This window comes from Jaculus jaculus, chromosome 10, assembly GCF_020740685.1.
Source record: "Jaculus jaculus isolate mJacJac1 chromosome 10, mJacJac1.mat.Y.cur, whole genome shotgun sequence".
Classification (NCBI taxonomy): Eukaryota; Metazoa; Chordata; class Mammalia; order Rodentia; family Dipodidae; genus Jaculus; species Jaculus jaculus.
This window is the reverse complement of record NC_059111.1, coordinates 14,954,966-14,982,500: the sequence shown is the minus strand read 5'-3', so window position 1 is coordinate 14,982,500 and position 27,535 is coordinate 14,954,966. Positions and strand designations below refer to the sequence as shown.

General features: G+C 53.0%; 1 protein-coding gene across 3 annotated transcripts; it reads right to left on the bottom strand.

Moving 5' to 3' along the window:
• Positions 1 to 1,902: 1,902 nt before the first annotated feature.
• Skor1 (SKI family transcriptional corepressor 1) lies at positions 1,903 to 10,149 on the bottom strand. Of its 3 annotated transcripts, none has more exons than XM_045160709.1 (9): positions 10,037 to 10,149; positions 7,563 to 9,801; positions 6,355 to 6,454; positions 5,376 to 5,477; positions 4,800 to 4,871; positions 3,498 to 3,572; positions 3,174 to 3,248; positions 2,604 to 2,669; positions 1,903 to 2,028 (listed from the first exon to the last, which is right to left on the bottom strand). In XM_045160709.1, exons 1-9 carry the CDS (start codon positions 10,147 to 10,149, stop codon positions 1,934 to 1,936), a joined length of 2,937 nt encoding a protein of 978 aa, XP_045016644.1. In that variant the 3' UTR covers positions 1,903 to 1,933. The 3 variants fall into 3 exon arrangements, with proteins under 3 accessions (XP_045016644.1, XP_045016645.1, XP_045016646.1); XM_045160710.1 differs by having other exon boundaries at positions 10,127 to 10,149; XM_045160711.1 differs by having other exon boundaries at positions 1,903 to 2,025; positions 10,127 to 10,149.
• Positions 10,150 to 27,535: the final 17,386 nt, after the last annotated feature.

Genomic DNA, 27,535 nt, shown 5'->3' with positions numbered 1-27,535 from the left:
ATGTTTCATTTAACTTAATTAGAATCTGGTAAGCTAATTAAAGTAGCTACGAGCCTCGCAATCAGCAATAATTCGTATAATTATTGATAATTACATCCATACCAATCGTTTGGTTATTAACATTTTTGTCGGGTGGGAGGAGGGAATAAGCCATTTTCGAAGGGATTCAGAGCCTAGGAGGTGGTTATTGTGGTGTTTTTTGTTTTTTTTTTTTTGTGACTAAACTTTCTAGGTCGAATTCGTCTACACACTACTCCTCCAGATTCGGGGGCCGAGATGGGGTGGCCTTTCTAACGAATATCGATTAAGTGCATCCTTTTCTCCACCGGGAGAAAGAAGGGTTGAAAGAAATATTTTCCAGGCTCCTCTGTGGGTTTGTAGTCATGTTATGCCCATTTAATTTTTTTTTTTTAATTTAGCCTGGCGTGGTGCCACAGGCGTTGAATCCCAGCACTGGGGTGGGGTGGGGGCAGAGATAGAAGGATCGCCGTGAGTTCAAGGCCACCTTGAGACTACATAGTGAGTTCCAGGTCAGTCTGGGCTAGAGTGAGACCCTACCTCGAAAAAAACAAAAACAAAAAAGTTTCATTCATTTATTAGAAAGAGGGAGGGAGGGAGGGAGAGAGAGAGAGAGAGAGAGAGAGGGAGGGAGGGAGGGAGAGAGAATGGCACGCAAGGGTTTCCAGTTACTGCAAACGAACTGCAGACACACGCGCCACTTTGTGCATCTGGCTTTACATGGGCACTGGGGACTCGAACCTGGGTCCTTCCAGCCCTGTCATGCCCATTTTAACGGAGGAGGAAAGTGCAGCTTCTCAAGGTGCCTTTAGACCGCGGGAAACGCTCGTGCAATCCCCAACGTGCGGCCGGGACCCCAGTCCCAACTCCGCCCCGGGACGCAAGGCGCTCACTTTCGCCTGGAGAAGCGGAGCAGAGAGGCGCCTAAGCAAACACTCCCCTTCTGCCTCATCCACACCGCACGAAGGGTTCTGAGGGGGGGGGGGAGTCCCTGGAAGGTCCCAGCAAGGAGATCGCGAGGTGTGGCACCTTACAGTTTGCCCCGTGCCCTCATTGCCACGATCCCCCTCCTCTCCTTTCTGGAGTTTTCCCTTCTCAATATCCCAGGGGCAGGAAGCCCCCAGGACCGGCATTCCCACCTCCGCAGCCCCAAAGGCAATGACAGATTTTTTTTTTTTAATTAAAAACGAAAGTCACGGATACAGGTCTCCCCAAATTGGCTCAAGGTGGTCACCATCTCGTGAGTCGGTTGTCGCCCTTTTAAAGTGCTGTTACATCCAGAGGTTACCAAGAACAAACAAACAAACAAACAAACAAACAAAAAAAGACAAAAAAGCAACAAAACAACAAAATCCAAATCCAAAGGGGATTGCGAAATGGGGACCGGAAGTGAGTGTCCAGGAGAAGAAAAAATAATTTGCAGCGTAAATAAAGGGAACCTGATGCTGGGACTCACGGTACGTGTATATCATATCCATTGCACATAGCCACGTTGTCGATAGGAACAGAGTGTCCGAAGTGGACCGGACTGTGAGCGCGGGGGGGGGGGGGCCCGAAGTTGCTACAACCATAGTCACAATCCGGGTCCGGGACTGGACTCGGGGGGTGGGGGGCGGGGGGAGGGCATGGGTGGAGAGGTTCCCCCCACCATCTCATCTCTTATTTCCAACCCCTCCTGGTGGGTCCAGTTAACCCCTTGAGGTCTGATGCCCTGGAGTTCAAAGGAGGGGCGAGGCGGTATTTACACTTGGAAACCCAGCCAGGTCCCCCGGAGGGAAGGGGACGGGACCGGCGGTGGCCGTATTTACAGGGGTCCGAATGGCTTGTTCCTGGCTCTAGGCCGCAGGACGGCGGGTTATTTACACACAGGAGCAGCATGGCTTGAAGGGCGCGGTGGGCGCGGCCAGGCCGGGCCCTAGGGCAACAGCGGGGGCTTGAAGGAGCAGTTGCCCGTGCAGTGGCGGGGCGTTAGCATCTTGCAGGAGAAGTGATGTAGGGCGTCGTGGGCTTCTGGGGGGAAAGAGAGAGTCGCAGCATGGGACCAATGTTGGCCGCCTCCCCTGCCTGGGTCGGTGCTGGAAGTCCCTACCCGACCCCATCCAACACTTCTGGGAATCAGAAAGTCTCACTGGAAACAGCTCTCAGAAAGGAGGCGGGGGGTGGGGGGCAAAAGCAAGACCCTGGTCATCCAGAACTCCCTCGGTCTGGTTCAGTGGTCCCATTTTACAGAAGAGGAAACTGAGGTCGCCTTGCCCAAGGCCAGAGTTGGATCAGAAGGCCGATTATCTGATGCCTAGAACTCAGAGCGCCCCTACCCTACAGCTGTAGAATAATTTCACCATTACATTAGATTTCCCCCGTCCCTCCCCTCACTTTGTGATTCAGGTACATAATGGCTTCCTTCCTCACTACTCTTGCCATTCATTCATTCACTCACTCACTCACTCGCTCGCTCGCTCGCTCATTCATGCATCCACTACTTCATTCCGGCCCCCGCCCCCACTCCTGTCCATTTGATCGCTCCGTTATCCCATAGCACAACCAGTCCCTGGCACCCCCTCCTATCCTCGTTTCTCAGTTCACACCTTTTAATTTCTGTTGGATGGCATAGCGCGCCTTCCTCTCCTGGTCCAGTTCATTACACAGAGTATCTGGAAGACACGAGAGGACCTGGTGAGGAAATGCAGACCACCCTCTAGCCTGCCGGGGTTACACTCTCTCCCCAGACTCAGGCCCTGGCAGAGACAACTCCTGAGACTGGGGAGAGGGCCCCCCCCCCCAACGTTTCAAACTGCAGTTGGGAGAGGGAGGCAATGGCCTGGGATGGCGCTTAAAGGCAGACGGATCTAACCAAAATTAAAGCAAACTTAGGCATTACTTCCCAGGTAATTTTACGCCTCGATTTTTAATTTAGAAACCATGGAAATTGCCGCGATAAGAAGTTCAATCACTCCATGTAATGATGCCTGCAAGCCGTTTGCTGGGCTCGCTTGCCATTCTGAGGCTAATCAGAGTATACAAAGGATATTAAATAAAAAAAATAATTGTTAAATTACCTTCAATTTAAATCCAAATGACTGAGCCAACACCGCGGCTCCTGCCAGACGAGAGGCAGTTACGGCCCTGTGCTTGCGCTCACCTGACTCCCGTCTTACCTCTGACAATTTGCAGCTGTTGCACCATTTCTTCTCGATAAGCCAATTCCCTCTTCATTTGATCCTGAAAATTATCTGTGCAAATTGATTAAGTGAGAGCTGTTACACGCAGCCTCCTCCCCCCAACCAGCTCCCCTTCCCACTCCCTCCCACCCTCACCCATACTCCGCCCCCCACCCCCACCCAGTCCTTCACCAGGCTAGAAAAGTGAGAAAGGGGAGTCCTTGGGCTCTGTTGGGACCAGCAATGGACACAGCCCGCCCTGAGCTCCGGGAGCAGGTTCCAGATGTGGTGTTGACGGGAGGAAGGGAAGGCTGGACACACCTTTGAGGCTCTGAAATTCTCTCTCCAGTTTCTTTCTCAGTTCCATTTGCTCCAGAAGCAATTTTTGCAATTCTTCTGTAAAAGGGGGAGCACGAGGGAATTCAAGGGACCCGTTAGGTACCAAGGTTCTGCCCCCCTGGGGAATTGTGCTAGGTCTTCAGCCCTCTGGCTTTTCCATTTTGTGCAAAGACTTTGAGCAAAGATGCACCAGTAGGAAGTAGGGTGCGGCGGGGGGACAATCCAATTCAAGAGAGTGGAAAGCAGTTTTTGGATTTGGGGGCTCTGGTTGCAGGAAATAACTAGACTGACATCTCAGAGGATGACCCACAAAATGCCATTTCCCACCTCAGATTAACAGTGCTAATCTCTCCTTTTGAGACAAATCAGAGAGATTCTGGCCAAAGTCATGGACTGGCATCTCTGAGAAAAGACAGTTTGCCTATAATTTCAGGAGATCCTCAGTCCTCCGAATGCATGCCAAGGACACTCAGATCACACACAGACACACACACACAGTGGCTTTGCAGTGATATATCCTACCAAAATCTGTAAGTGGAAGGAGTGGAAAGACGGCCAGTTTCTAAGATGGGCTAGGTGTGTGGAAGGGTCTGGTCAGTGCCCTCAGAAACTAGTCCTGGGGGACGGGGGGGGGGGTGGTGGTGGAGAGGCTGCCCCCTACTTGAGGCCATTCACATTGGCCTCCTCCCCATCCTTGGGCAGGTTCCTCTGGCACACAGGAATGGAAGGTCAGAAGCAAAGTAGGGTTCCAAACCACTGTCCTCAGAATCTCAAAGCCATCCCTCCTCCCCCCTTTCAGACCGAGCAGCAACAGGAGGGAGTGGTGGCCCATTCTGCCCACAAGCTCTGTCCTTAGTGCATTAAAGTGTTAACGCTTATGTGTTAATTCCAAGTGGGGGGGGGGGGAAGGGAAGCACCCTCTCACACATTCCTGAAATAAATGCCTCCCAGCTGTCTTGATTTTTCAGAAAAAAAAAATGTCCCGGATTTTTTTTTTTTTTTCATGGATGGTGTTTGCGAGATCTAGAGTGTCCTGAGTGGTTGTCCACAGTTCTCTTTGCCGTGGAGCTCTTCAAGACAGACCCAAGCCTTGTCCAGGGAGGGGTTGGTTCACTCGCTCCCACCCCCTACCCTCATAGACACCTCTGTGCCCCGCGAGTGTCTAGATTATTATCCCTTCTGCCCGAAGCCTTGTCTTTCCTACATACCCACTAACTGAATGACAGCCTCTTACAGGAAGGGTCTATCCATATCCTTAAACCCATTTCACAGACCGAACCTCACCTCTAGCCAGGTTTTCGATATCTTTCTCCACCAGGTGAGTTCCCGTGACATCCAAGGTGAGCCCATCTTCGCCTGGGGTACAAGGGTGGGTAAGAGGGGGGGGGTTTGTCCCAGGAAATGGGCTTCAGAGGGGAGGGGCAGTCTTCCTGGAAACTCTGCCAAGTCAGGGACCCTCTCCAGACAGGCTGCCTTTTTGACGAGACAGTTACAGGCGTACAGTAGAGCCCGCCTTCCAGTCAATCTTTGGTGATGGGGGGGGGGTAGGAGAGTGGGCCCAGAGAAGATAAACTCTCTTGCAGCAGGTAGTGTTCTGCTTTAGGTGGATGAGGTGGTCTATTTCCTCTTAGTATGTCTTCCACCCCTTAGAACAGTCCCTAAGCCATCAAAGAGGTAGCAAGTCCAAAAATCTAGCCTGCACTCTCCCCTCGATATCTCATTATCTGCTCCCTGTCTCGGTTAACCCTCCCCCAGCCTCAGGAGATCCGGATGAGCAGGGTCCCAGCTCCAGGTCGCTGGTCGTGGTGGTTGTTGGGGGAAGGGGGGGGGGGGACGGGACGAGGGCTGCTTAGGGCTCACCTCGGTCTGTATTTGCTGGGCTTGGCTGGGAGATACTCCTTTGGTCTGAGTAGGATTTCCTCGTTTCTAAATCATCCGAGTGATTGTCTTCCTTATCTGGTTCTTTTAAAGGCAACAGACCGAGTTTCAAGGAGAGGCAAAGAAACCGTGACCCCGATACAGCCAGAGCTGCCACGGTTGGGGCGCCCAAGCCCTAATTAAAAACCTCGTGGCCGCCTCTGGTTCCCCGGCTGTGAGCCCAGGCGCGCGCCCCCGAGGCTTTGGGCCCCTTTCCCCTCCCATCCCAAGGTCAGCTCGACTCCAGGCTTCGCAAATCCCCTCCTCCCGCCCCAGCCCCTCGGAAAAGAGCGAGATGAGCAGCTGAGCCCACCGGGGACGAGCGACCTACTTCGCGCGCGCAGATCCTGGGACACTACGAGCGCAGGGCGCGCGCGTGGTCGCCGCGTCGGCCCGCGGAGCTCGCAGCCCAGGCGCGCGACCTTCCCGGAGTCAGCAGTGCAAGGGGGACATTGTCCCAAGCTCTGCTGCCTTGGCCTGCCTGGATTTCCCCAAAACGCCCCGGGACCCTTTCTCTGCTTGTAACCTTTTATTAACAAGTCAGGGGGTATTGTAGCGCATTGCCACGAAGTCCATGTCCTCTGACCGGACCAGACCTGGCCACTGCGGACCCTGAGGCCAAGCACACTTGCTCACTAAATGAGAGGGCTTGAAGAAGCCAGGCGTGATATTTTTGAAAGGTTTAAAAGCATGTATGAGGCGAGGAGTGCTGTAGTGGGGAGAGAGAGGGTTGTCCTTGTTTCAAAGTAACCAAGTCGTGGGAGTTGGGGAATGCACGCTTAGCTTTCTTTTCCTTTTATTATTTTTTTCTCCACCCCCCCCCCCACCTTTGGCTGCTTTCTCAGCGCCCCTCTCTCTTTTGAAGGCCTACTTTGGCCCTGGGCCCTGCTTTACAGTGGTCCGTGGGCTCTTCAGGAGTTACCGTGGGCCTCTGGCGCGCAGAGGTAGGAGGAGGCCGTGGGCCCCAGGACCACCGCTGCCGCTGCGCTCTTCGCATGGTCGTCCCTCTCGGGTGGGTACACCTGCGGTGGCCGAGAAACGACAGGCGATTAGAGGGGCCAGTTGGTCTCTACCCGAAGCTGTTCCTCAGTATCCACCTTCAACCACCAGGAAGGCTGATGGAGTGGTAAAGGTTGGCATGGCCCGGGGACCTGGGCACCCACCAGGTCTGCGGTAACTCATGCACCGCGAGCTCACGAGCTCGTCTCCGCGCAGTAAACTGGGAATGATTATGGCCACCCATGAGGAAATTGAAACTCAACGCGGCTCCCAAGCCACTGTCTGTTCCAATCCCTTCCCACTTTGTGCTCTTCTCTTCTTTGATACTTTCCCTTCTGCCAGCCAGTGCCCTGCCGGGTTCCAAGCAGGACCAAAACAAAACACAACGACGTCTTTCGTATGGGGTTAATGATTCCTATTTTAATAAACCGAGTAGACGCGTACGGGAGTGCGCATTCGCTTTCAAAATGGGCAACCATTCGGGCCTAGCCACAACCTGCTCCTCCAGCCCCTGCCCTGCCCTGCTCTGCCCACCAGAGAGCCACCCCCGCCCCCTTGCTCAGCCCCAGCAAGACCTCAGAAACTCGGTGCATTCCCCAAACTGGAATTTGAAGACGCGGGGGGGGGGGGGGCTGCTGGTTGAGTTGGTGGAGGATTCAAGGGACTGACTTGACAAGGGAGGGGCCACCCTGTCCTCTCTCAACCTCCTGGTCTTCCTTAGGGGAAAATCTCATTCTCAGCCTGGTGGGTACACTCTGGACCTAGACTCCAGAGCGTTTTCTTCCTCTGCTTCTGGGTCCTTTTCTTCCCTCAGACCTTTGTGTGTTTGTTGGTTTGTTTCTTTTTGAACGTCTGGCCCTTTCTACCAGACTCGTCCCCACTTCCATCTTCTAAAAACAAAGCACAAGCCAAGTCCCTCAGGCCTGCCTCCTCCTCCTCCTCCTCCTCCTCTTCAAAAACCCTCAGTTGCAGCGAGCGCGGGTTCCCCTAGCCCAGGCCTACCCAAGAGCAGCCTCAGCCTGCTTCTCAGCCGCCTGCGCAGAGGGAAATTCTCTGTCCTTCCCTCCAGGCCCGGGCTTCCTTGCTTGCCCCACGGAGCGCTGGAGTGAGTGGCGCACGCGTGGGACTCACCTTGGCAGTCGCGGGGCCTCCCAGGGGCCCGCAAGGCTCTCGAAGCTCGAAGCCACCGCTCGAAGGGCTTATTTCAGGTCTCCGCACCACGTCGTCCGCTGCTGCTGCTGCTGCTGCTAAGTCCCCGAATGCTGACCGGCTGCTGGGTGGTGGTGGCCCGAGGCGGCGCCGGGGGCGAGGGCTCTCTGCACCGGGAGAGTCTGTGGGACCGTCTGCGCCCGAGGAGGTGACAGATGGAGGCCCAGCGGGCTGGTCACCGTCTGGGCCACTGGCCGCGCTGGGTACGCTGGGCTCGGTGTCATCCTGGGCGCCCTCATCATCCGGGAAGCGGTTGGACTCGACGTCCACCTCTGGCTCGTCCGCGGTGTCCACGTCGGGCGAGGCCGAATGGTAGCTGGAGCTGCCCTCGCTCAGAAAGTCCGGGCTCACATAGCCGCCGCCTCCTCCGGTCCCCGCGCCTGGCACCGGCCCGCGAGCAGGCCCCGCGCCGTAGGCCTCGCGCGCGCTGCCGTAGAGCTTGGCGATGCTTTCGGCGTCCTTGACCACGGGGCGGAAGGCGGACACGTAGGAGCCTTTGCGGGCGGGCGGTGGCGGCGGAGGCGGCAGCGGGGCCAGGGGTGGTGGCGGTAGCGCCTCGTCCGAGCCGTCCTCGTCCAGGGGCCCGCGGGACAGGGCGCTCGGGCAGCGTTCCTCCGCGCCCAGGCTTCCGTCCTTGGCTGGCTCGGCGCCACCGTCCAGGGGCTCGGGGACTGCGCCGCCACCTGCAGCCGCCGCCGCCGCCGCGGCCGCCGCGGCCACCGCCGCCGCCACGGCCTTGGCCTGGCTCTGCGCGGCGGGGTAAGGTGGCACCGGCAGGCTCCCGGCCGCCGGCCAGAACATGGGAAACGTCGGGTACACCGTGGCGGCCGCCGCAGCCGCCGCTACGGCCGCCGCGTCCTTGGCTGCTCCCGAGGGTTGATGTCCCCAGAACATGGCTCCACCGCCTGGACCCGTCCCCGTTCCCGGGGGCAAGTGTCCGGCCCCGGGGCCACCCGCACCCGCGCCACTGCCCGCACCTCCGCCATTCCCGGTGCCAGGGCCACCACCCTTGGGTTCCCCGGTCACCAACACCGGGTCGTCCTTTTTGGGACACAGGCCGAAGGCCGTGGGGAAACCGTAAGGATGCGGGAAAAGCGGCGGCGGCAGCTTCTGCAAGAGGCCAAAACCTTTGCTGGGCACCGGGATCACCGGGTAGCTCCGCACGCCGCCCGCGCCGCCACCAGGCCCTCCAGGCCCCGCCGGGCCGCTCGCTCCCCCGGCCAGGCCGAGTCCGCGTTGCGCATGGGGTGGAGGTGGCCCCGGAGGCCCGGCGGTGGCTTCGTCTTCGCCGCCGCAACGTAGGCTCTTGTGGGGTGGCGGGCCCGGGGCCATGTCTGCGCCGCACCCCGGACCTCCACCGCCAGCGCCGCCAGCGCCGCCCTTCCCAGGCCCAGCAGACCCGCCGTTGGCGCCGCCTCCTTGCAGCGAGAAGGTCCGCTTGCGCGTGCCGCCGTTGAACATGGCCTTGACGTCCTCCCACGCGTGGCTCAGCTCGTCGGTGGCCGACTTGTCGCTGAGTTTGAGGTGCCGGCGCCAGGAGTTGAAGTTGGCCGCGTCGGGCTGCGTGTACTTGGCGTCGGGGGTGCGGTGCGAGTGGAAGATGAACTTGTTGGGCGAGAAGTACAGGCTGCAGTAGCCGCACTTGATGCACTTGGCGCGCGAGCTGTTGTAGCGCGCGGGGATGAAGCTGCCGCGCGACCCCCACGCGCACTCGTGCACCACGTCGAAGGCGAAGTTCTCCGGCAGCTTGGGGGGCTTGTGCTCGCCCAAGAAGGACTTGCACAGGCGCTCGGCCTCGCGCTTCGTGATCATGCCGCAGCGGCGCGAGGAGATGGGCATGGCACCGGCCCGGCGTAAAATCTCCAACTGGACGGGCGTGCACTGCACGCACGTGATGCCCAGGGCCACGCGGCGGTTGTGGATCTCATTGTAGCTGTAGTTTTTGAGCAGGGTGTTGGAGATCTGCGCCAGGCACAGGCGCTCCTGGCCGTCGATCACCAGAGACACGATGGGCACCCCGTACAGTGACGTCTCGCCCACCTGGTTGGGTTTGAGGGCGCTGGAGCCCGAGTAGGGCTGTAGCTCCTGCTTGGAGTTGGGAGAGGAGCTGCCCTCGCGGCCCGGCCCCAGCTGAGCGGTGAGGGTCTCCATGCCGCCGCTCCTGCGGAAATAGAGAAAGCAGAGACCAGATGAGTCATTTTCAGTGCCGCCTCCGCCGGCTCGGGCCCGCCCAGCGGGGTGCACCTAGTCCACTGCGTGGGGATGAGGCGGGGGTTGGGGGGGCACTTGGCAGTAGGGAGTCCGAGCCCAGTCAACCCCCCCCCCCTGGACGGGTGCTTTTTGTTATTCACACCCATGTCTGTGCTGAGACAACCCCATCATCCCCTGGGTTTAACAGAGGAGAAAGGAAAGGCTCAGCTGCCAGGAATCCGGTCCCATTTTGGGATTGGGAAGGAAGTGGGATCCAGAGGCGGACAGCGACTTGCCCAAGGCCACACAGCAATGCCATGGCGAAATCCAGGCTTTTTCCTGGGGGCGTGCGGTTTCGCTCGCCTTCAGCCACCTCGCAGCCTTGCCCTGCCGGCCAGGGTCCTGAAGCCGGGACTTTGGGGACCAGCGGGCCCCCTCTGCTCAGTCGCGCATGCACGCGTGCGGGAGGGGGGCAGTACCGGGAGGGGTGGGGAGGCAAAGGAGGGGCGGTCACTACCCAACCTCCAGACTGAGGCTGGTAGGCGTGGGGGCAGGGAGGAGGAGGAGAGGGAGGGATGGGAGTTGCGGGAGGAGGATGAGAGGCGCGGGCGACCGCTGTTCGCGGTGCTGAACCCTACCCTTTCCAGAGCTGCGCGCCCAGACCCCGGGCGGGCCCCTACTGCCCTTAGCTGGGGCGACGGTCTGCTTCCGAACCCTGCCTGCCGCTTTCCACAACCCCCTTCTCTTCTGACGCCTCGTGTGTCGTGTTCGTGGAGCAGAAGAAAGATTCCGGCTGGATATGTAAACCGTATGCTTTCCAGCCATCAGAGGGACCAGGATCGCGCAGTTCCTAGCAGCATTTTCTGCATTTTCAGCTTCAATCCAGACTAAAGTTGGCTGCCATCTGGGTCAGCTCTTGGGACAGCGAGATTCTCAGAGAAGTTCCTCAGAAACCACTCCATAGCTTGTGTTCCTGCAGCTCTGAGCTTTTCTCTTTATTCAGGCCAAACGCAGTCTTCCCCAGCTGGCTCTGGGTTTCTTTTATTTTTTGCGGGTGGGGGGGGGGAAGCGTCTCCTCTCTGGGCATCCTTCATGCCCTGCTGTCCCAGTCCATATGGACTAGAAGGAATCTCAATCAGTCTTGCAAGCCACTGCAAAGCTGCAGGCACGCGCGCGCGCGCACACACACACAAAAGTTGCCACTGGTCCCTTGCTTTGATCTCTGATGGAGTGAGAAAGGAAGCGCCGTCCTCAGCAGCCTGAAAGGACCAGCGAACTGTTGTCCGTGGCCTTCTAGGACGCCCAGCTCAGCCACGTGGCTTCAGACACCCTGTGCGTGGTGCGTGGCTGCAGGTGCTCTTCCACTTCAGCCCAATCCTGAGGCCCCCCCCTCCCCTAAACTCGCCTGGAAAGGCAAGTCCATGTTTCTTTTTTCTTTTTTTCTTTTTCTCAGAAGGGTAGCTTCAGCGCCAAGGGGGGTGGGGTGAGGTGTGTATGTGTGTGTGTGTGTGGGGGGGTCCCCATTCCTAAGCTTTCAGCGGAGCACTGGCCGCTTTGGTCTGCTGGTCCCTGTCCTTCCCTTGGCATTTGTTTAGGTCTCGTCAGGTGTCGATCTTATCTTTCCGTAGCTGTCTGTCTCTGCCAGCTCACTCCTCTTTCTCCCATCTGTCTTGTACCTCTTCAAGTATCAGGCAATTTATCTATTATCTCGTTTCATCAAGCTGAAACAAGTTGACCCTCCCTTCGCATTGAATCCTTTGTACCATTTTAAGGAGGCAAAAAAGAATAACAGTCCTAACTCTCTTGATGAGAGGTCAACCAGACAAGCTTACCAGCCCCAGGGAGGGTTTTCAGACCCTCTGCAGAGGTGGTGGTGTTGGTTGTGGGGGGGGGGCGCAGCTCTGGGAAAGGATGATGGTTTCTGTGTCCCTAAATCGGCAAGTGTGCCCGGCCCGCATACAGTGAAGACAGCACCCTGAGCCCAGCGCATCCACCCGAAGCTGAGGGTCCTGGGTCCCCCCAGGGGGGAGATCCTTTAAGTATAGGAAGGGGACTCTGGGCCCTGAAACCCGGAGAAAGGGGGGCCGTGAAAGAGGAACAACATTTTTGAAGGGAGCAAAACGGATCGCAAGGTGAAGAAGGGCCCTTTCGCAGTGACCAGGAGTAAAGGCCAGGGTGGCTCAACAAACGTCCACCAGCTCCTGGGTCTTGGTGGGGTGGGGAGAGCGAGCTTATGGAGGGAGACGGGCCTTGGTGGCCGCCCTGGAGTCGTTCATTAAGAAAAAAAACAAAAACAAAAAACGGCCACAGAGTGGAAAATGAGAAGTGAACGACAGAAAACCTGGAGTGGCCAGGCGCGGGGGGCGGCAGGTTCGGGGCGCGGGTACTCACCGTGCGGCGGCGGCTGGAGCCGGGCGAGCGAAGAGCGGAGGTGCGCGGCGGGCGGGCGGGCGGGAGTCGGGGATCGCGGGGCTCTCCGGGTGACAGCGCGGCCCCTCCCCGCGCGCGCGCGCGCACACACACACCGCCGCGCTCTCCGGCTCCCACCCGAGGCCCCTCCCGCGCTTCTCACCACGTACGGGTCGCTAGGGTCTTCCTGGGTTCCGGGGTATGCGTCCCAGGCCGCTGTCCCCGTGGAGGCCGCCGGGGACCGGCCCGAAGAAGAGGCCGAAGCCTAGAGAGCATGGCGAGGTGGCGGCGGCCACGACGCGGTCACACAGCCGGCCGGCGCGCCTGACAGCTGCGAGCCGGGGCGCCACACCCACCACCCGCTCAGTCACTCGCGCCCTCCCTGGGTCCACCCGCCCGCGACGCCTCCCCGCACCTCCAGGGCCTGGTGCGCCCCAGGTAAGCGGTCGCAAGCACACCTGCGGCCCGCGGCTCGCACCTGCGCCCCCCCTCCCCCCAGCATTGGGGGAAAGAGAGAGGGAGAGACCAAATGGGAGGAAGGGCCGGGGACCCTGAAAGTTTGTTCCCCAAGAACAAAGTGCGCAGGGCCCTGCGCTCTCCTCCAAGGGGCTACAGGCGGATCACCCGGCCATGGCCAGGTGGTGGAGTTGAGGCTGACTCCAAAGAAAGAGGTCCAGGGAGGGTCACTTCATTCTCCTGAGAGTGACACGGGTCGCCAGCGGCTAAGATTAGGACCAGGGTACTGGGCGGAGAGCTCAGTCCCGCTAGGGCAGATCTGCCTCCCCACTGCCCCGGACCTGGGCAGGTGCCGGGAAGAAAGTGTTAGCTTGGGCGAGAGACGCCCTTCTGCTTCCTTCACTGGGAAGGGGCCTGGGGGAGCTGGATTCGTACCCCCACCCCGCACCCCGATTATCTCTCACTGTCACTAACGCGCCCAGGGCCAGAACCAAGTGTCCAGTCAAGGATGCTAACACTTTTCCAGTGGTGAGGGGCCAGCTTCCGGAGGCCAGGGCTGCTTCCTCTCTCAGAGTTCTCTCTCTCCTTCTTTGCTTTCCTTCCACTGGGTCTTTTTCCTTTTAATCTTGGTCTCTATTTCATTTGAATTACCAACGTACTCCTCCCTCCTGGCCCGTTTTCGGGGCACCCCCCTTGGCCGCATCCACCTCCCCTTCCTGGCCCCGTGGCATTAAGTGTCCTTAATGGACACGTTAATTAAACTGTAATTAATCATACTGTCCAACCCAAGTTTGAACAATTACCCTAATCAAACAGAAGTTAATAATGGCAGGGATGGCCCGGGGCGCGGCGGGCTGCCCGGGCAGGGGGCGCAGCGGCCACCGTGGCTACTGGCGGTGGAGGCAGCGGCGAGCGCAGCCTGTCCTTGGAACCCGGGCGGCGCCATAAATCTTCCGCGGGTAGCGGCGCGGGGTCGCCCTCGCCCCCTTCCCCCACCTTCTCTTGCTTTCCTGGGTTACCAGCCCTCTTCTGGCCAGCGGTTCAGCTCCTCAGGGGTTCGCTTCCCCTTCTCCGCGTGTCCTGTCTTCTCCCCCACCCCTTTCTTTTCTGCTTTTCAGGGACCCCATGCAAAGTCTGGAGAGCAAAACTGATAGTCCAGGCCTAGGCTTCAGAGTCAGGAACACCCAGATCTCCCCTTAAGTTTTTCTCTGAGCCCCTAAAACCACATCCAGGCAAGTCTGAAAGCTCTGTCTTATTTCCCCTTCGATTTTTTTTTCTTTCCCCAACCCCTCACCTTTCACTTTTTATTTTTTATTTTTTTTGCTCTAGAGCCCTGGAGCCTGCTCAGCTCCTCTTCCTCTGAGGTTGACCCCTCCATTCAACGCTACCTCTGTCCCACTCCAACTCTGGCACTCAATCCACACCCCGCATTCCCTGCGAGGAAAACGGGGAGCCTGTTTCAGTCTTGTCCAAAGGGCTGCCCCCAGCCTGCTTATCTCTTCTCCTTTGGCCCATTCCCCCATCCCATAATTACAATCCCACTTGATAATTATTCCTAGCCTCCTAATGATTTTTTTTTTAAGGGCAACCTCTGAATTTGGTCTGGTGGTGACAACGATCACTCAGCCAGGCTGCCCCCAGGGTGATGGGGGGTGGGAAGGCTAGGTTGGAAAGACACCCCTCAACCCCCTCCCCCCGCCCAGGAGGGCCTGCCTGTTCTGCCTCTATTGTACTTCAAAGGACAACAACGCCTCCGGGCTTGGCCTCAGACATTTCCTGCAGCCTGGCCGCCAGGCCCCTGGGGACCTCTCCTACAATGGGTCCCATCCACCAGAGGGGGTGGAGTGTCAAGCCGCTCCTTGTTCAGCACCAAGCTAAGGACAGCTCCCAGCCCAGGCCGACCCCAGGCAGGTCCACCTGAGCTCTGGCTCGTTGGTCTGAGCTGCAGAGAGATTGAAGACTCTTGGAAAGCTTGGGGTTTTGTTTCGAGATCTGGTCTGAGCTTGCTGGGACCATTAACATAACAGTGAACCAAATTTATTTTTTTGAGGTAGGATCTCATTCTAGCCCAGGCTGACCTGGAATTCACTATGTAGTCTCAGGCTAGTCTCGAACTCACAGCGATCCTCCTACCTCTGCCTCCCCGAGTGCTGGGATTAGAGGTGTGAGCCACCATGCCGGCTGAGCTACATTTTAAAAGTGCACATTTTAAAATGATATTTTTGCTTATTTTTATTTATTTATTTGAGAGCGATGGACAGAGAGAAAGACAGAGAGAGAGAGAGAGAATGGGCATGCAGGGCCTCCAGCCACTGCAAACGAACTCCAGACGCGTGAGCTCCCTTCTGCATCTGGCTAAAGTGGGTCCTGGGGAATCGAGCCTCGAACCAGGGTCCTTTAGGCTTCACAGGCAAGCACTTAACAGCTAAGCCATCTCTCCAACCCAAAAGTGCACATTTTGCAAGCCCAGTCTCACACCATGATTGAGAGGATTTATTTCCGTTTCACAGGTGGGAAACGGAGGGGGCCGGGCAGTGAGAGTCAGCCCATTCAGGTCCCTCATTCAGCAAGACCTACTCGCTGATCTTGACTCGGCATGCCCAGAAAGGGGAGTGTGGGCACCTCACACATGTCCTTATTACCCTCCGTGTGGAGGAAAAAGGCTTAGCAAGCAAGGTCACCTGCTCAAGTTCTGGAAGCCTGTGAATGGACTTGGGACTTGAACCCAGGCTCAGACAGGAGCTATGTGGCACCCCTTTCTCTCAGCGACGACTCCGCAAACCTGTCCAGAGCAGGGGCGGTCCACAGGGAAGTGGCTGCCTCTGGCCTCTCCCTCTGCTTCCCGGTTATTCGGATTTTTGTCTCCTTTTACCCACTCGCGGCTGTGGTCCCCTGTAGCCCCCAATGAACCAGCGCTGCCTCAGAGTCGGGGAGCCTCTAGCACCCACATTCCAGCTCTGGCTTGGGCTGGGCTGGGTGGCCGCGCCTCCTTCGCAAGCACATATCTTTTACCAGTTGAATTAACGGCAGTTTTCGTCAGTTAATTAGGTTTAATTTACATAATTAGTACAGTATAAAGAGGATTGGGGATAATCATGGGGTACGTAGCGCTTACTGTGTAAACACGTATTCTGAATTAAAAATCAGATGTAATTAAGGCGCGCAGGCCCTGTTTAGGCAGGGTTTTAATTGTAATGAATTTCTAATTAACACTCAATGATTGCCAAATGCAAAGGGCTGTAAAATTTTCTTGTAGTTTTGCTAATTTATTGTTTACTTAATATCTGGATATTAATCCAACGACCACATAGACCTTACCCTAGCTCCTCAACCTTGTCCCCAGCAAGGGAAGGCCACTAGGTGGGGTCAGTTGGGTCCCCAACCCTAAAGTACAAGTGAGGTGGAGAGAGGGGGGTGGCCACTCAGCTGGTGTACAGGTGCTCTGCGCAGTCCAGTTCACGCTCCGTGTCCACTGAGGCTCCAAGACATATAGGTCTAGGGGTTCCCCTGCCAGACCCTGCTCTTTGGGAACAGAGGGGAGACCAAAAGGAGGAGGGACATGGATCCAGATTGGACTTTTTCACTGACTACACGAGGTACCAGAGATCTGTACTTGGTCTCAGTAGTTGCATCTGCAGCATGGACACACCAACAAGAACTTAATGGGAATGAGGGGTGCACGAGGAGTACCCCAAACACCTCTCTGTACATGTCTTTCTTCTAGAGCCCTGTGGTGAGTCTTGGAGGGGGATGGGATCTGTTTCTCCACTTAGCCTGGTGAAGGAGCGACTGGAAAGAGAACAGACTGAAGCCAGAAAGACCTGCTCCTGGTGGGGTGTAGTTGATGACACCTCTAATTCCAACACTCTGGAGGCTGAGGCAGGAGGTTCTCTGAGAGTTCCAGGGCAGCTTGGGCTACAGAGTGAAACCCTGTCTTAAAAAAATAGAACAATCGGGCTGGAGAGATGGCTTAGCGGTTAAGCGCTTGCCTGTGAAGCCTAAGGACCCCGGTTCGAGGCTCGGTTCCCCAGGTCCCACGTTAGCCAGATGCACAAGGGGGTGCATGCGTCTGGAGTTCGTTTGCCTGGCGCGCCCATTCTCTCTACCTCTATCTGTCCATCTCTCTGTGTCTGTCACTCTCAAATAAATAAATAAATAAATAGATAAATAAATAAATAAATAAATAAATAAATAAATAAATAAATAAATAAAAATAGAACAATCCCAGCACTCGGGAGGCAAAGGTAGGAGCACCTCCGTGAGTTCAAGGCCACCCTGAGACTACACAGTGAATTCCAGGTCAGCCTGGGCTAGAGTGAGATCCTATCTCAAAAAACAAACAAGCAAACAACCAACCAAACAAAATACCAGAGGTGGGCTTGGTGGCGCCCACCTTTAATCCCAGCACTAGTGAGGCAGCGGTAAGAGGATCACTGTAAGTTCAAGGCCAGCCTGAGACTACACAGTGAATTCCAGGTCCGCCTGGGCTAGGAGACTCTACCTAGGGAGATGACTCAGTGGATAAAGTGCTTGTGGCACAGTGTGAGGCTCAGACCCTCACCACCCATGTCAGCGCTGGGTGGGTGTGGCAGCCTACCCCTTAGCACTTGAGAAGCAAAGGCAGAGGATCTGGAGCAAGCTGGCTAGCTAGACTAACCAAAGTGCTAGGCTCTGGGTTCAAGTGAGAGACCCAAACTCAGTTAAAAAACAAAATAGCTGGGCCTTTAATCCCAGCACTCGGGAGGCAGAGGTAGGAGGATCGCTGTGAGTTCAAGGCCACCCTGAAACTACAGAGTGAACTCCAGGTCAGCTTGGATTAGAGTGAGACCCTACCTCAACCCCCCCCCAAAAAAAAAACAGTGCCAGAAGGTATCATGGTGATGGAAAGAAGTGACTGCAGTGTTCAGTACTGCAATATCTCAATCACACCTTCCAAGGCTCAGGGTCTAATGTGGAAGAGGTGGCAGAAAGAATGTAAGAGCCAAAGGAAGGGCAGGACTCCATACAACATGCTCCCTGCAGACACAAAATGGCCTGGATAATCCATGACCCCACAGTGCCTGACACTACCTGCAGAAGACCATCATAAGAGGAGGAAAAGATCATGACATCAAAAGTAAAAGAGAGACTGATTGAGATGGGGTGGGGGTATGATGGAGAATGGAGTTTCACAGGGATAAGTTGGGGGAGGGAGGGTATTACCATGGGGTATTTTTTATAATCATGGAAGTTGTTAATACAAAAAATAAAATAAAAAAGAGCCATCTAAGAAGATACCCAACATCAACCTCTGGCCTCCACATGTCCACACACACATGCACACATACATCCCTACACGTGCACCCACATGCACACGTGCATGCACCATACACATGCATACAAAGGCAAAAAATCCAAACAAAACAAATCAGAGAGCTTCTCTGTTGGTCACCTATCCTGCATCTTTATATGGACCTTGTGCAAATGTCACTAAGGTGCTGCTACGTGGCACAAAAGCATGGCAGGGGTTTGGGTGAGGTTCCTATGTGCATAACGAAGGAGGCATTCACCCTCATGGGTCTGAAAGCTCTCATCTGGTTCCCACCCTGCATGAACACAGGGCAGCTTCTCAGCACACGGGGGCGCCCTCTTTCTTGAGAGCCTCAGCTCACTTTGGGAGAGGTACTGAACATTGCTAGGGGAGTCCAGATACCCAGGACAGGTCGAGGGAAGTCCTGTGCCCAGATTTTGGGGCTCTAGGCAAAAAAATGGGGTGCCATGTTAGCTGGAGAGAGGGCTGGGATTCCAGGTCATCAGCTCAGCGTGGGTTCCCTCACCCCACTGTGCTAAATTCCAAGCCAAGATGTCATTCTCAGATGTGTAAAACTCATCCATTTAAAATGTGGAATTCGCTGGGCATGGTGGTGCACTCCTTTAATCCCAGCACTCCTCGGGAGGCAGAGGTAGAAGGATCGCCGTGAGTTCGAGGCCATCCTGAGGCTCCATAGTGAATTCCAGGTCATCCTGAGCTAGAGTGAGACCCTACCTCAAAAAACCAAAAAAAAAAAAAAAAGTAGAATTCAAGCTGGGCGTGGTGGTGCACACCTTTCATCCCAGCACTCGGGAGGCAGAGGTAGGAGGATCACCATGATGAGTTCAAGGCCACCCTGAGACTCCATAGTGAATTCCAGGTCAGTCTGGGCTAGGGTGAAATCTTACCTTGGGGGTGGAGGGAGTCCAATTCAGTGAGATTTCGTATATTCAGAGTCATGCAACATCACCCCTGATAATGTTAGGATATTTTCATCACCTTGAAAGAAAAACCCTGTACCTTTCAGGACTTACACTTCAATGTCTTTCCCTCCTCTGGTCCTAGGCAACCACTAATTAGTCTACCTACTGTCTCTAGATTTGCTGAGTGTGGACATTTTATATAGATGGACTTATACTGTGTGCGGTCTTTTTTTTTTTTTTTTTTTTTTTTTTACGACTGGTTTTGTTTGCTCAACATGATGGTTTCAAGGTTATCCACACTAGAATGTGGATCACAAGGATCACAATAATCCCATTCCTTTTTATTAGCCGGGCGTGGTGGTGCAAGCCTTTAATCTCAGCACTTGGGAGGCAGAGGTAGGAGGATCACAGTGAGTTCGAGGCCACCCTGAGACTCCATAGAGAATTCCAGGTCAGCCTGAGCTAAAGTGAAACCCTACCTCAAAAAACAAACAAACAAACAAAAAGATCCAAACCATTCCTTTTTATTACCAAATAATATTCCATCGTATGGATTTCCCACACTTTGCTTACTTTGATCAACATTTGGATTATTTTCACTTTTTGGCTATTCTGACCATTCGTGTGCAAACTGTTGAGTGACTGCCTGTTTGAATTTCTCTGGGGAACATGACTAAGTGCAGAATTGCTGAGTCATGGTGTAACTGTATGGTTTACCTTTTAAGGGACCTCTAAACTGTTTTCCCAGACAGCTGAGCCATTTCGCATCCCCACCAGCAATATATAAGGGTTCCAATTTCTTTTTCTTTTGTTTTTCTGAGGTAGGGTCTCACTGTAGCCCAGGTTGACCTGGAATGCACTATGTAGTCTCAGGGTGGCCTCGAACTCATGGTGGTTTTCCTACCTCTGCCTCTTGAGTGTTAGGCTTAAAGGCATGCACCACCATGCCTGGCCTCTAATTTCTTTCTTTTTTTTGTTTTGTGTTTTTTTGTTGTTGTTTGTTTGTTTTTTCGAGGTAGGATTTCTCTCTAGTCCAGGCTGACCCTGACCTGGAATTCACTCTGTATTCTCAGGTGGCTTTGAACTCATGGCGATCCTCCGATCTCTGCCTCCCAAGTGCTGGGATTAAAGGCATGTGCCACATGCCCAGCTTTTTTTTTTTTTAAGTAATTTTCAATGTTATTTATTTGCCAGGAGAGAGAGTGGGGAGGGCATGAGCATGTCTACAGATGCATGCACCACTTTGTGCATCTGGCTTTACGTGGGTATGGGGGAACTGAACCCTGTCCAGCAGGCTTTGCAAGCGAGCACTCTATCTCCCCAGCCTGGTTCTAATTTCTTCACATTCTCAACAACACTTGTTATGATTTGTCTTTTTTAAAAAAATAAATTTAAAAGAGAGAAAGAGAGAATATGGGTGTGCCAGGGCCTCTAGCCACTGCAAATGAACTCCAGACTCATAAGCCCCCTTCTGCATCTGGCTTATGTGGGTCCTGGGGAATCGAACCTGGGTCCTTTGGCTTTGCAGGCAAATGCCTTAACCACTAAGCCGTCTCTCCTGCCCTGATTTGTCTTTTTTTTTAAAATAATGTCATCTTAGAGGGTGTGAAGTAGTATCTTGTGGCTTTCATTTGCATTTGCCTGACGAAGTGATGGGAACATCTTGTCATGGGCTTGTAAGCAATTTGCAAATCTCATCTAGAGAGACATCTACTCAGACCCTCAGCTTGTTTCTCATTGGGTCTTTGGCATCAACGGCTCTTTAAGTGTTCTATAGACAAGTCTCTTATTAGCTATACGACTGGCAAACACCTCTCATTCTATGTAAGTTGTCTTTTTACTCACAGCCTTTGCTCATTTATTTTTTTCTTTGTGGTGCTGGAGAGCGATCATGGATTTTTCATCATGGTATCCCCTAAAGCACTAGCATTTTTCATTTTGATGATGTTCACTTTATATTATATCATTTATTTATTTAAGAGAGGGGAATAGGGAGGGGTGGAGAAAGAGAGAGAGAGAGAGAGAGAGAGAGAGAGAGAGAGAGAGAGAGAGAGAGAGAGGGAGGGAGGGAGAATGGGCACACCAGGGCCTCTTGCTGCTGCAAACAAACTCTGCATGCTTATGCCACTTTGTGCATTTGGCTTTATGTGGGTACAGGGGAGTCAAATCCAGGTCGTCAGGCTTTGCAAATAAGTACCTTTTAACCACTGATCCATGTCTCCAGCCCTATTTTATGATTTTTCTAATTTTACTTTTGGTATCAATATCTATGAAGACTTTTTGCATGTGTGCATGTGTGTTCATGGTGTGCATGCATGCATATATGTTCATATGTGTTCATATGTGTGTGGTGTCTATGTATGCAGATGCATGTGAATATGTGTGTGAAGGTCAGAGGTTTATATTAGGTATCTTTACTAATCTCTCTTTTAAAATATTTTATTTATTTCAGAGAGAGAGAGAAAGAAAGAAAGTACATAGAAAGAGAGAATGGGCATGTCAGGGCCTCCAGCCACTGGAAATGAACTCTAGGCACATGTACCACCTTGTGCATCTGGCTTTAGGTGGGTACTGGGGAATCGAACCCGGGTCTTTTGGCTTTGCTGGAAAGCACCTTAACTGCTTAACTGCTAAACTATCTCTCTAGCCCTTAATCTCTACCTTATTCTTTGAGAGTGTCTCTCACTGAACACAGAGCTCACTGATTTGGCTGTACTAGCTAGCCAGCAAGCCCTAAGGGGTATTGGGAATCTGAACTCAGGTCCTCATCTTTGCAGAGCAAGCACTTTCCCACCAAGTAATCTCCTCATCCTCTGAAGAAGGATTGAAAAAAAAACACTGTTTTATTTATTTATTTGAGAGAGAGAGAGGAAGAGGCAGAGGGAAAGAGATAGTGGGAGTGTCAGGGCCTCCAGCCACTGGAAATAAACTCCAGATGCATGTGCTTCCTTATGCATCTGGATTGAGTGGGGTCCTTAGGCTTTGCAGGCAAACGCCTTAACTGCTAAGCCATTTCCCCAGCCCTGAAGAAGGATTTGACATGAGACTTATTCCTACTTTCTTCTGTGGTTTATAGTTTCAGCGCCCCAATTTTAGTCCACAGTGCAAACTATACTGTGTCAGTTTTTGTGTATGAAGTGTATTGGGGCAGGGGTGACTGGCAGGAGGAAGAGGTGGAAAACAGCCTTTAGAAGTGTGCTTGAAAGGGATGGAGAGATGGTTCATGATTAAAGGTGCTTGCTTGCAAAGCCTGCTAAACTAGGGTCAATTCCCCTGCACCATATAAAGTCAGATTCAAAAGAGGCACGTGCATTTGGCATCCATTTGTAGCCACAGGAGACCCTGGAACACCCATACACACACATGTAAATAAATACATTATTAAAAATAGAAGTGTGGGGGCTGGAGAGATGGCTTAGCAGTTAAGACGTTTGCCTGCAAAGCCAAAGGACCTCGATTCAATTCCCCAGGACCCACGCAAGCTAGGTGAACATGTATCTGGAGTTTGTTTGCAGTGGCTGGAAGCGTGCCTATTCTCTCTCTCTCTCTGCCTCTTTTCTTCTCTCAAAAAAATTAATAAATAAATAAAAATTAAAAAAAAAAAAAACCAAGGCAGGTGTGGTGGCACATGCCTTTAATCCCAGCACTCAGGAGGCAGAGGTAGGAGTATGGCTGTGAGTTCGAGGCCACCCTGAGATTCCATAGTGAATTCCAGGTCAGCCTGGGCTAGAGTGAGACCCTACCTCAAGAAAATAAAACAAAACAAAACAAAAAAAGAAGTATGGGGGTGAAGAGATTGCTCAGTGGTTAAGGTTCTTGCCTGCAAAATCCTAACGACTAGATTTGACCCACATAAAGCCAGGTGCACAAAGAGGCATATGCATCTGGAGTTTGCAACAACTGGAGGCCCTGGTGTTCCCATTCTCTCTCTCTCTCTCTGCTTGCAAATAAACAAATAAAAATTAAAAAAAGATAGAAGTGTAGGGCTGGAGAGACAGCTCAGCAGTTAAGGTGCTTGCTTGCAAAACCTATTGACCGGGGTTCAATTCCTCAGTACCTACATAAAGCCAGATGCACAATGTGGCACATGCATCTGGAGTTCATTTGCAGTAGCTGGAGGCCTTGACATGCCCATTCTCTTCCTTTCTCTCTCTCTCTTCTCTCTGTCTCTCTATGCATGCAAATAAAAAAAAATAGGAGTGTGTTTGTGTGTGGTGTATGTGTATACATGTTTATGTGTGTGTGCATGTGTGTGGAGGCCAGACATTGACTTCAGATGTCTTCTTCAATGATTCTCCATCTTACTTTGAGGCAGGCTCTCTCACTGAGCACAGAGCTCACTGATGCAGCTGGATAACCAGAAAGTGCCAGGTGTCCTTCTGTTTTCATCAGGCATGCACTGCCATACTGGCATTTACATGAGTTCTGGGGATCTGAACTCAGGTCCTCATGCAACTGTCATTATCTATTTTACCAGTGGGAAATTGAGACTCAGAGAGGGTTAGGCATCCCACCCAGGGTCACACAGTGAGTCAGTATAGAAGGAAGACTAGAACTCAGATCACACTGAATCTGTCTCTCTCCTGCTTTGGTGAGTGATTTCGACCAGGAGGTTTCAAATATTTTTAAAACAAAAAAGCTAGCTATGAGGCTGGACACAGTGGCACACGCCTTTAATCCTAGCACTTGGGAGGCAGAGGTAGCAGCATTGCTGTGAGTTTGAGGCCAGCCTGAGACTACATAGTGAATTCCAGGTCAGCCTGGGCTAGAGCAGGACCCTACCTTGGAGAACCAAAAACCCAAAACAAACAAAGCCAGGAATGGTGGTGCATCCTGTCATGTCAACACTCACAGGAGCCAGAAGGAGATGAACAAAGAGTTTAAGGCCAGCTAGAGCTACAGAGCAAGACCTATTTTTTAAAAGAAATCCTCAGGAGGCAGAGGTAGGAGCATTGCCGTGAGTTTGAGGTCACCCTGAGACTACGTAGTGAATTCCAGGTCAGCCTGGGCCAGAGTGAGACCCTACCTCAAAAAAACCAAAAAATAAAAATAAAAAAATAAGTATAAATAATAAAAGCCCCTAAAACCTGCTGTTGGGGCAAAATACCTGACCAGGAGCAGCTTAGGGAAGGGAAGAGTTTATTTTGGCACGTGGTTCCAGAGGGTGGAGTCCATTGTGGCAGGAGGAGCAGGGCAGGAGCAGGAAGTCCGTGTCACATCATCACATCAGCAGGAAGTCAGGAGACAGGGAGAAGCACAAGCGGGGCACCAGGCTGTAGCACCTCAAGACCCGTCCCCAGTGACACACTTCTACCTCCTACAGGTTCCACAGCCTTCCCAAATAGCGCCACTTTTCTGGGGACCACGTGTTCAAACACATGAGTGTATGGAAGGCATTACACTAAAACTACCACAAACCCAAACTCATTTTGTTACAGAATAGTACCTGTTAAGCTGTATGTACGGGTGCAAGCCTTTTAATCCCAGCCCTGGGAAGACTGAGGTAGGAGGTTCACTGTGTGTTCGAGGCCAGTCTGGGCTACAGAGTGAGTTCCGGGTCAGAGTGGGCTAGAGCGAGACCCTACCTCAACAACAAACAAATGACCAACAAAGAAACACAAGACCAAAGGAGACCACGGCGCAGGTCATTTGTCATGACCACTCCACACACTGCAAGGCAGATAGGATTTCTCAGGACTGTCCTACCTGGCTGCCTGCATTTCTGTTTGGAATGTGGGTTTCTGCTCTCCCCACGGCCCTCTTTGCCTCCCCAGAAAAGTAGGGGAAAAGACCAAAAGCATGCATTCCTAGGAAGGCCCAGCAACCTCTTGTGACTGGCTGCCTTTAAGTAAGTCTGCAGGCAGGAGAGACTTTTTATCCCCTGCAAGTTAATGCAAACTGTTAGGGAGGTAAATAAATGACAGAGCTGCCGATAGAGTGTTGGGCTCAAAGCAGGAACATTTGTCTCACTTTAGAAGAAGGAGCTGGAGGGCTCAGCCCCATCGACTCGTTCATCGTGCTGGTATCTGCCAGAGAGGCGGTGACACCACAACAATTAAGACAAACTTTCGCCGGTAAGTTCCTGCCTGCAATCTCCGGGCTTCAAAACAAGACAAATGGTGCCGCCAAGGGAGGGGACAAAGTCTTTTTCAGACTGTGTCCAAAGTCACCACGGATATTTGTGGCTGTTCAGCAGAAAATTTGTCATTAGGAGGGTTCGCTCTGCTCTTTTCCCTGTGCCATGTTATCGTCGCCCTCCGTGATTCCTGCCGGCCCAGGTTGTGTGCGGGACGCCACGCTGTGCCCTGCCGCCCCCATTCCCTTTCCTTTCAGCATCTGGCTTGGTTTCTAAGCACTCTATGGATCATGATATGACATAATGTGGTACGACATGGCATGATAAGATATGATGTGGTATTGTATGCTATCATATGATATGGCAGGTATATGATATAATGTGATATGATATGGTGTGATATGATATATGATGTGGTATTGTATGCTATCATATGATATGGTAGGTATATGATATGATATGATATGATATGATATGATATGATATGATATGGTGTGGTATGGTATGATATATGATGAGGTACGGTATACCATCATATGATATGGTAGGTATATAATATGATGGGTATGGTATGATAGGGTACGATGTGGTATGGTTTGCTATGCTACGCTATGGTAGATGATGATGATTTGGTATTGTACAATATATGGTATGATACCTCCTGACAAGGCAACAGGCTGACAAAGCAACTTCCATCATCATGCAACCTTGCCATGACGAGTTACTGACTGTGCCCCATGTCCCATGATCTGGCAGCCAGGTTCCCAAAAGACCCAGGATCCCGGCCTGTGTCCTAAGCCGTTTAACTGCTGCTCCTCACTTGGGATCCCCACAACCTTCCTTGCCTCCCAGGAATCCCTGACCCCATCACCATTCAGATCCCCCTTTGCCACAGCACCTGGTGCCAAATTAGTTTGGCCCGTTTCCTTCCTGTGTGTCTTCTACCTGCTGGATGGAAATTTCCAGATGCATGAAGTGAATGGTCCTGATCCCTTCAAAGGAGAAGCTGGGGGCTGGTCTAGGGCTGTTCTTGGGGGCCACCTGCCCCAAGAGTGGGGGCAGAACCTTACCTCAGCTGCTGTGAATAGCCTCTTCCCTTCCTCCCCCTGCATAAGTTTCTCATTGCTGTGAACAAATCCAGGCCCCACGCAACTTAAGGAAGGGAGAGAAGGGTTTATTTTTGCCTTATCATTTTAAGGGGAAGTTTCATGGTGGTGAAGGCATGTTGGCAGGAGTGGGAAGGAGGCTTGTTACATCAGCAGGCAGGAAGGAGAGAGAGAGAGAAAGAGAGAGAGAGAGAAAGAGAGAGTACAAACAGTGGGATGGAGCTTTAAAGCCTCAAGGCCTGTGCCTACTGTGACCTACTTTATTTATTTATTTTTAATTAATTATTTATTTATTTGAGAGCGACAGACACAGAGAGAAAGACAGGTAGAGAGAGAGAGAGGATGGGCGCGCCAGGGCTTCCAGCCTCTGCAAACGAACTCCAGACGCGTGCGCCCCCTTGTGCATCTGGCTAACGTGGGACCTGGGGAACCGAGCCTCGAACCAGGGTCCTTAGGCTTCACAGGCCAGCGCTTAACCACTAAGCCATCTCTCCAGCCCATTATTTATTTATTTTTTAATTGACAACTTCCATAATTGTAAACAATAGCCCACGATAATTCTCTCCCTCCCCCCACTTTCTCCTTTGAAACTCCATTCTCCATCATGTCCCCACCCCCTCTCAATCAGTCTCTTTTAATTTGATGTCATCATCTTTTCCTCCTCTTATGATGGTCTTGTGTAGGTAGTGTCAGGCTCTGTGAGGTCATGGATATCCAGGCCATTTTGTGTCTGGGGGAGCACGTTGTAAGGAATTCTGTTCTTCCTTTGGCCCTTACATTCTTTCTGCCACCTCTTCCGCACTGGACCCTGAGCCATGGAAGTTGTGATAGAGATGTTTCAGTGCTGAGCACTCCTCTGTCACTTCTTCCTAGCACCTGGGCCCTAGGCCTAGAAGAGTGCTAAAAGTACTGATACACTATCTTAGTATGCTAGAGTTTGGGGCCCTTTGGAGTGCCAGGTGCATGTGGCACATCCTTGTGTTCCTGGGTGAGGGGCTTTTGGAATACTGGCTCAAAGTGACTCTGGGGGGCTGGAGAGATGGCTTAGCGGTTAAGCGCTTGCCTGTGAAGCCTAAGGACCCCGGTTCGAGGCTCGGTTCCCCAGGTCCCATGTTAGCCAGATGCACAAGGGGGCGCACGCGTCTGGAGTTCGTTTGCAGAGGCTGGAAGCCCTGGCGCACCCATTCTCTCTCTCTCCCTCTATCTGTCTTTCTCTCTGTGTCTGTCGCTCTCAAATAAATAAATAAAAATTAAAAAAAAAAAAAGTGACTCTGGGGCTGGAGAGATGGCTTAGAGGTTAAGGAGTTTGCCTGCAAAGCCAAAGGATCAGATTTGATTCCCCAGTACCCACATAAATGCAGATGCACAAGGTGGTGCACACGTCTGGAGTTCATTTGCAGTGGCTAAAGGCTCTGGCACGCCCATTCTCCCCACCTCAAATAAAT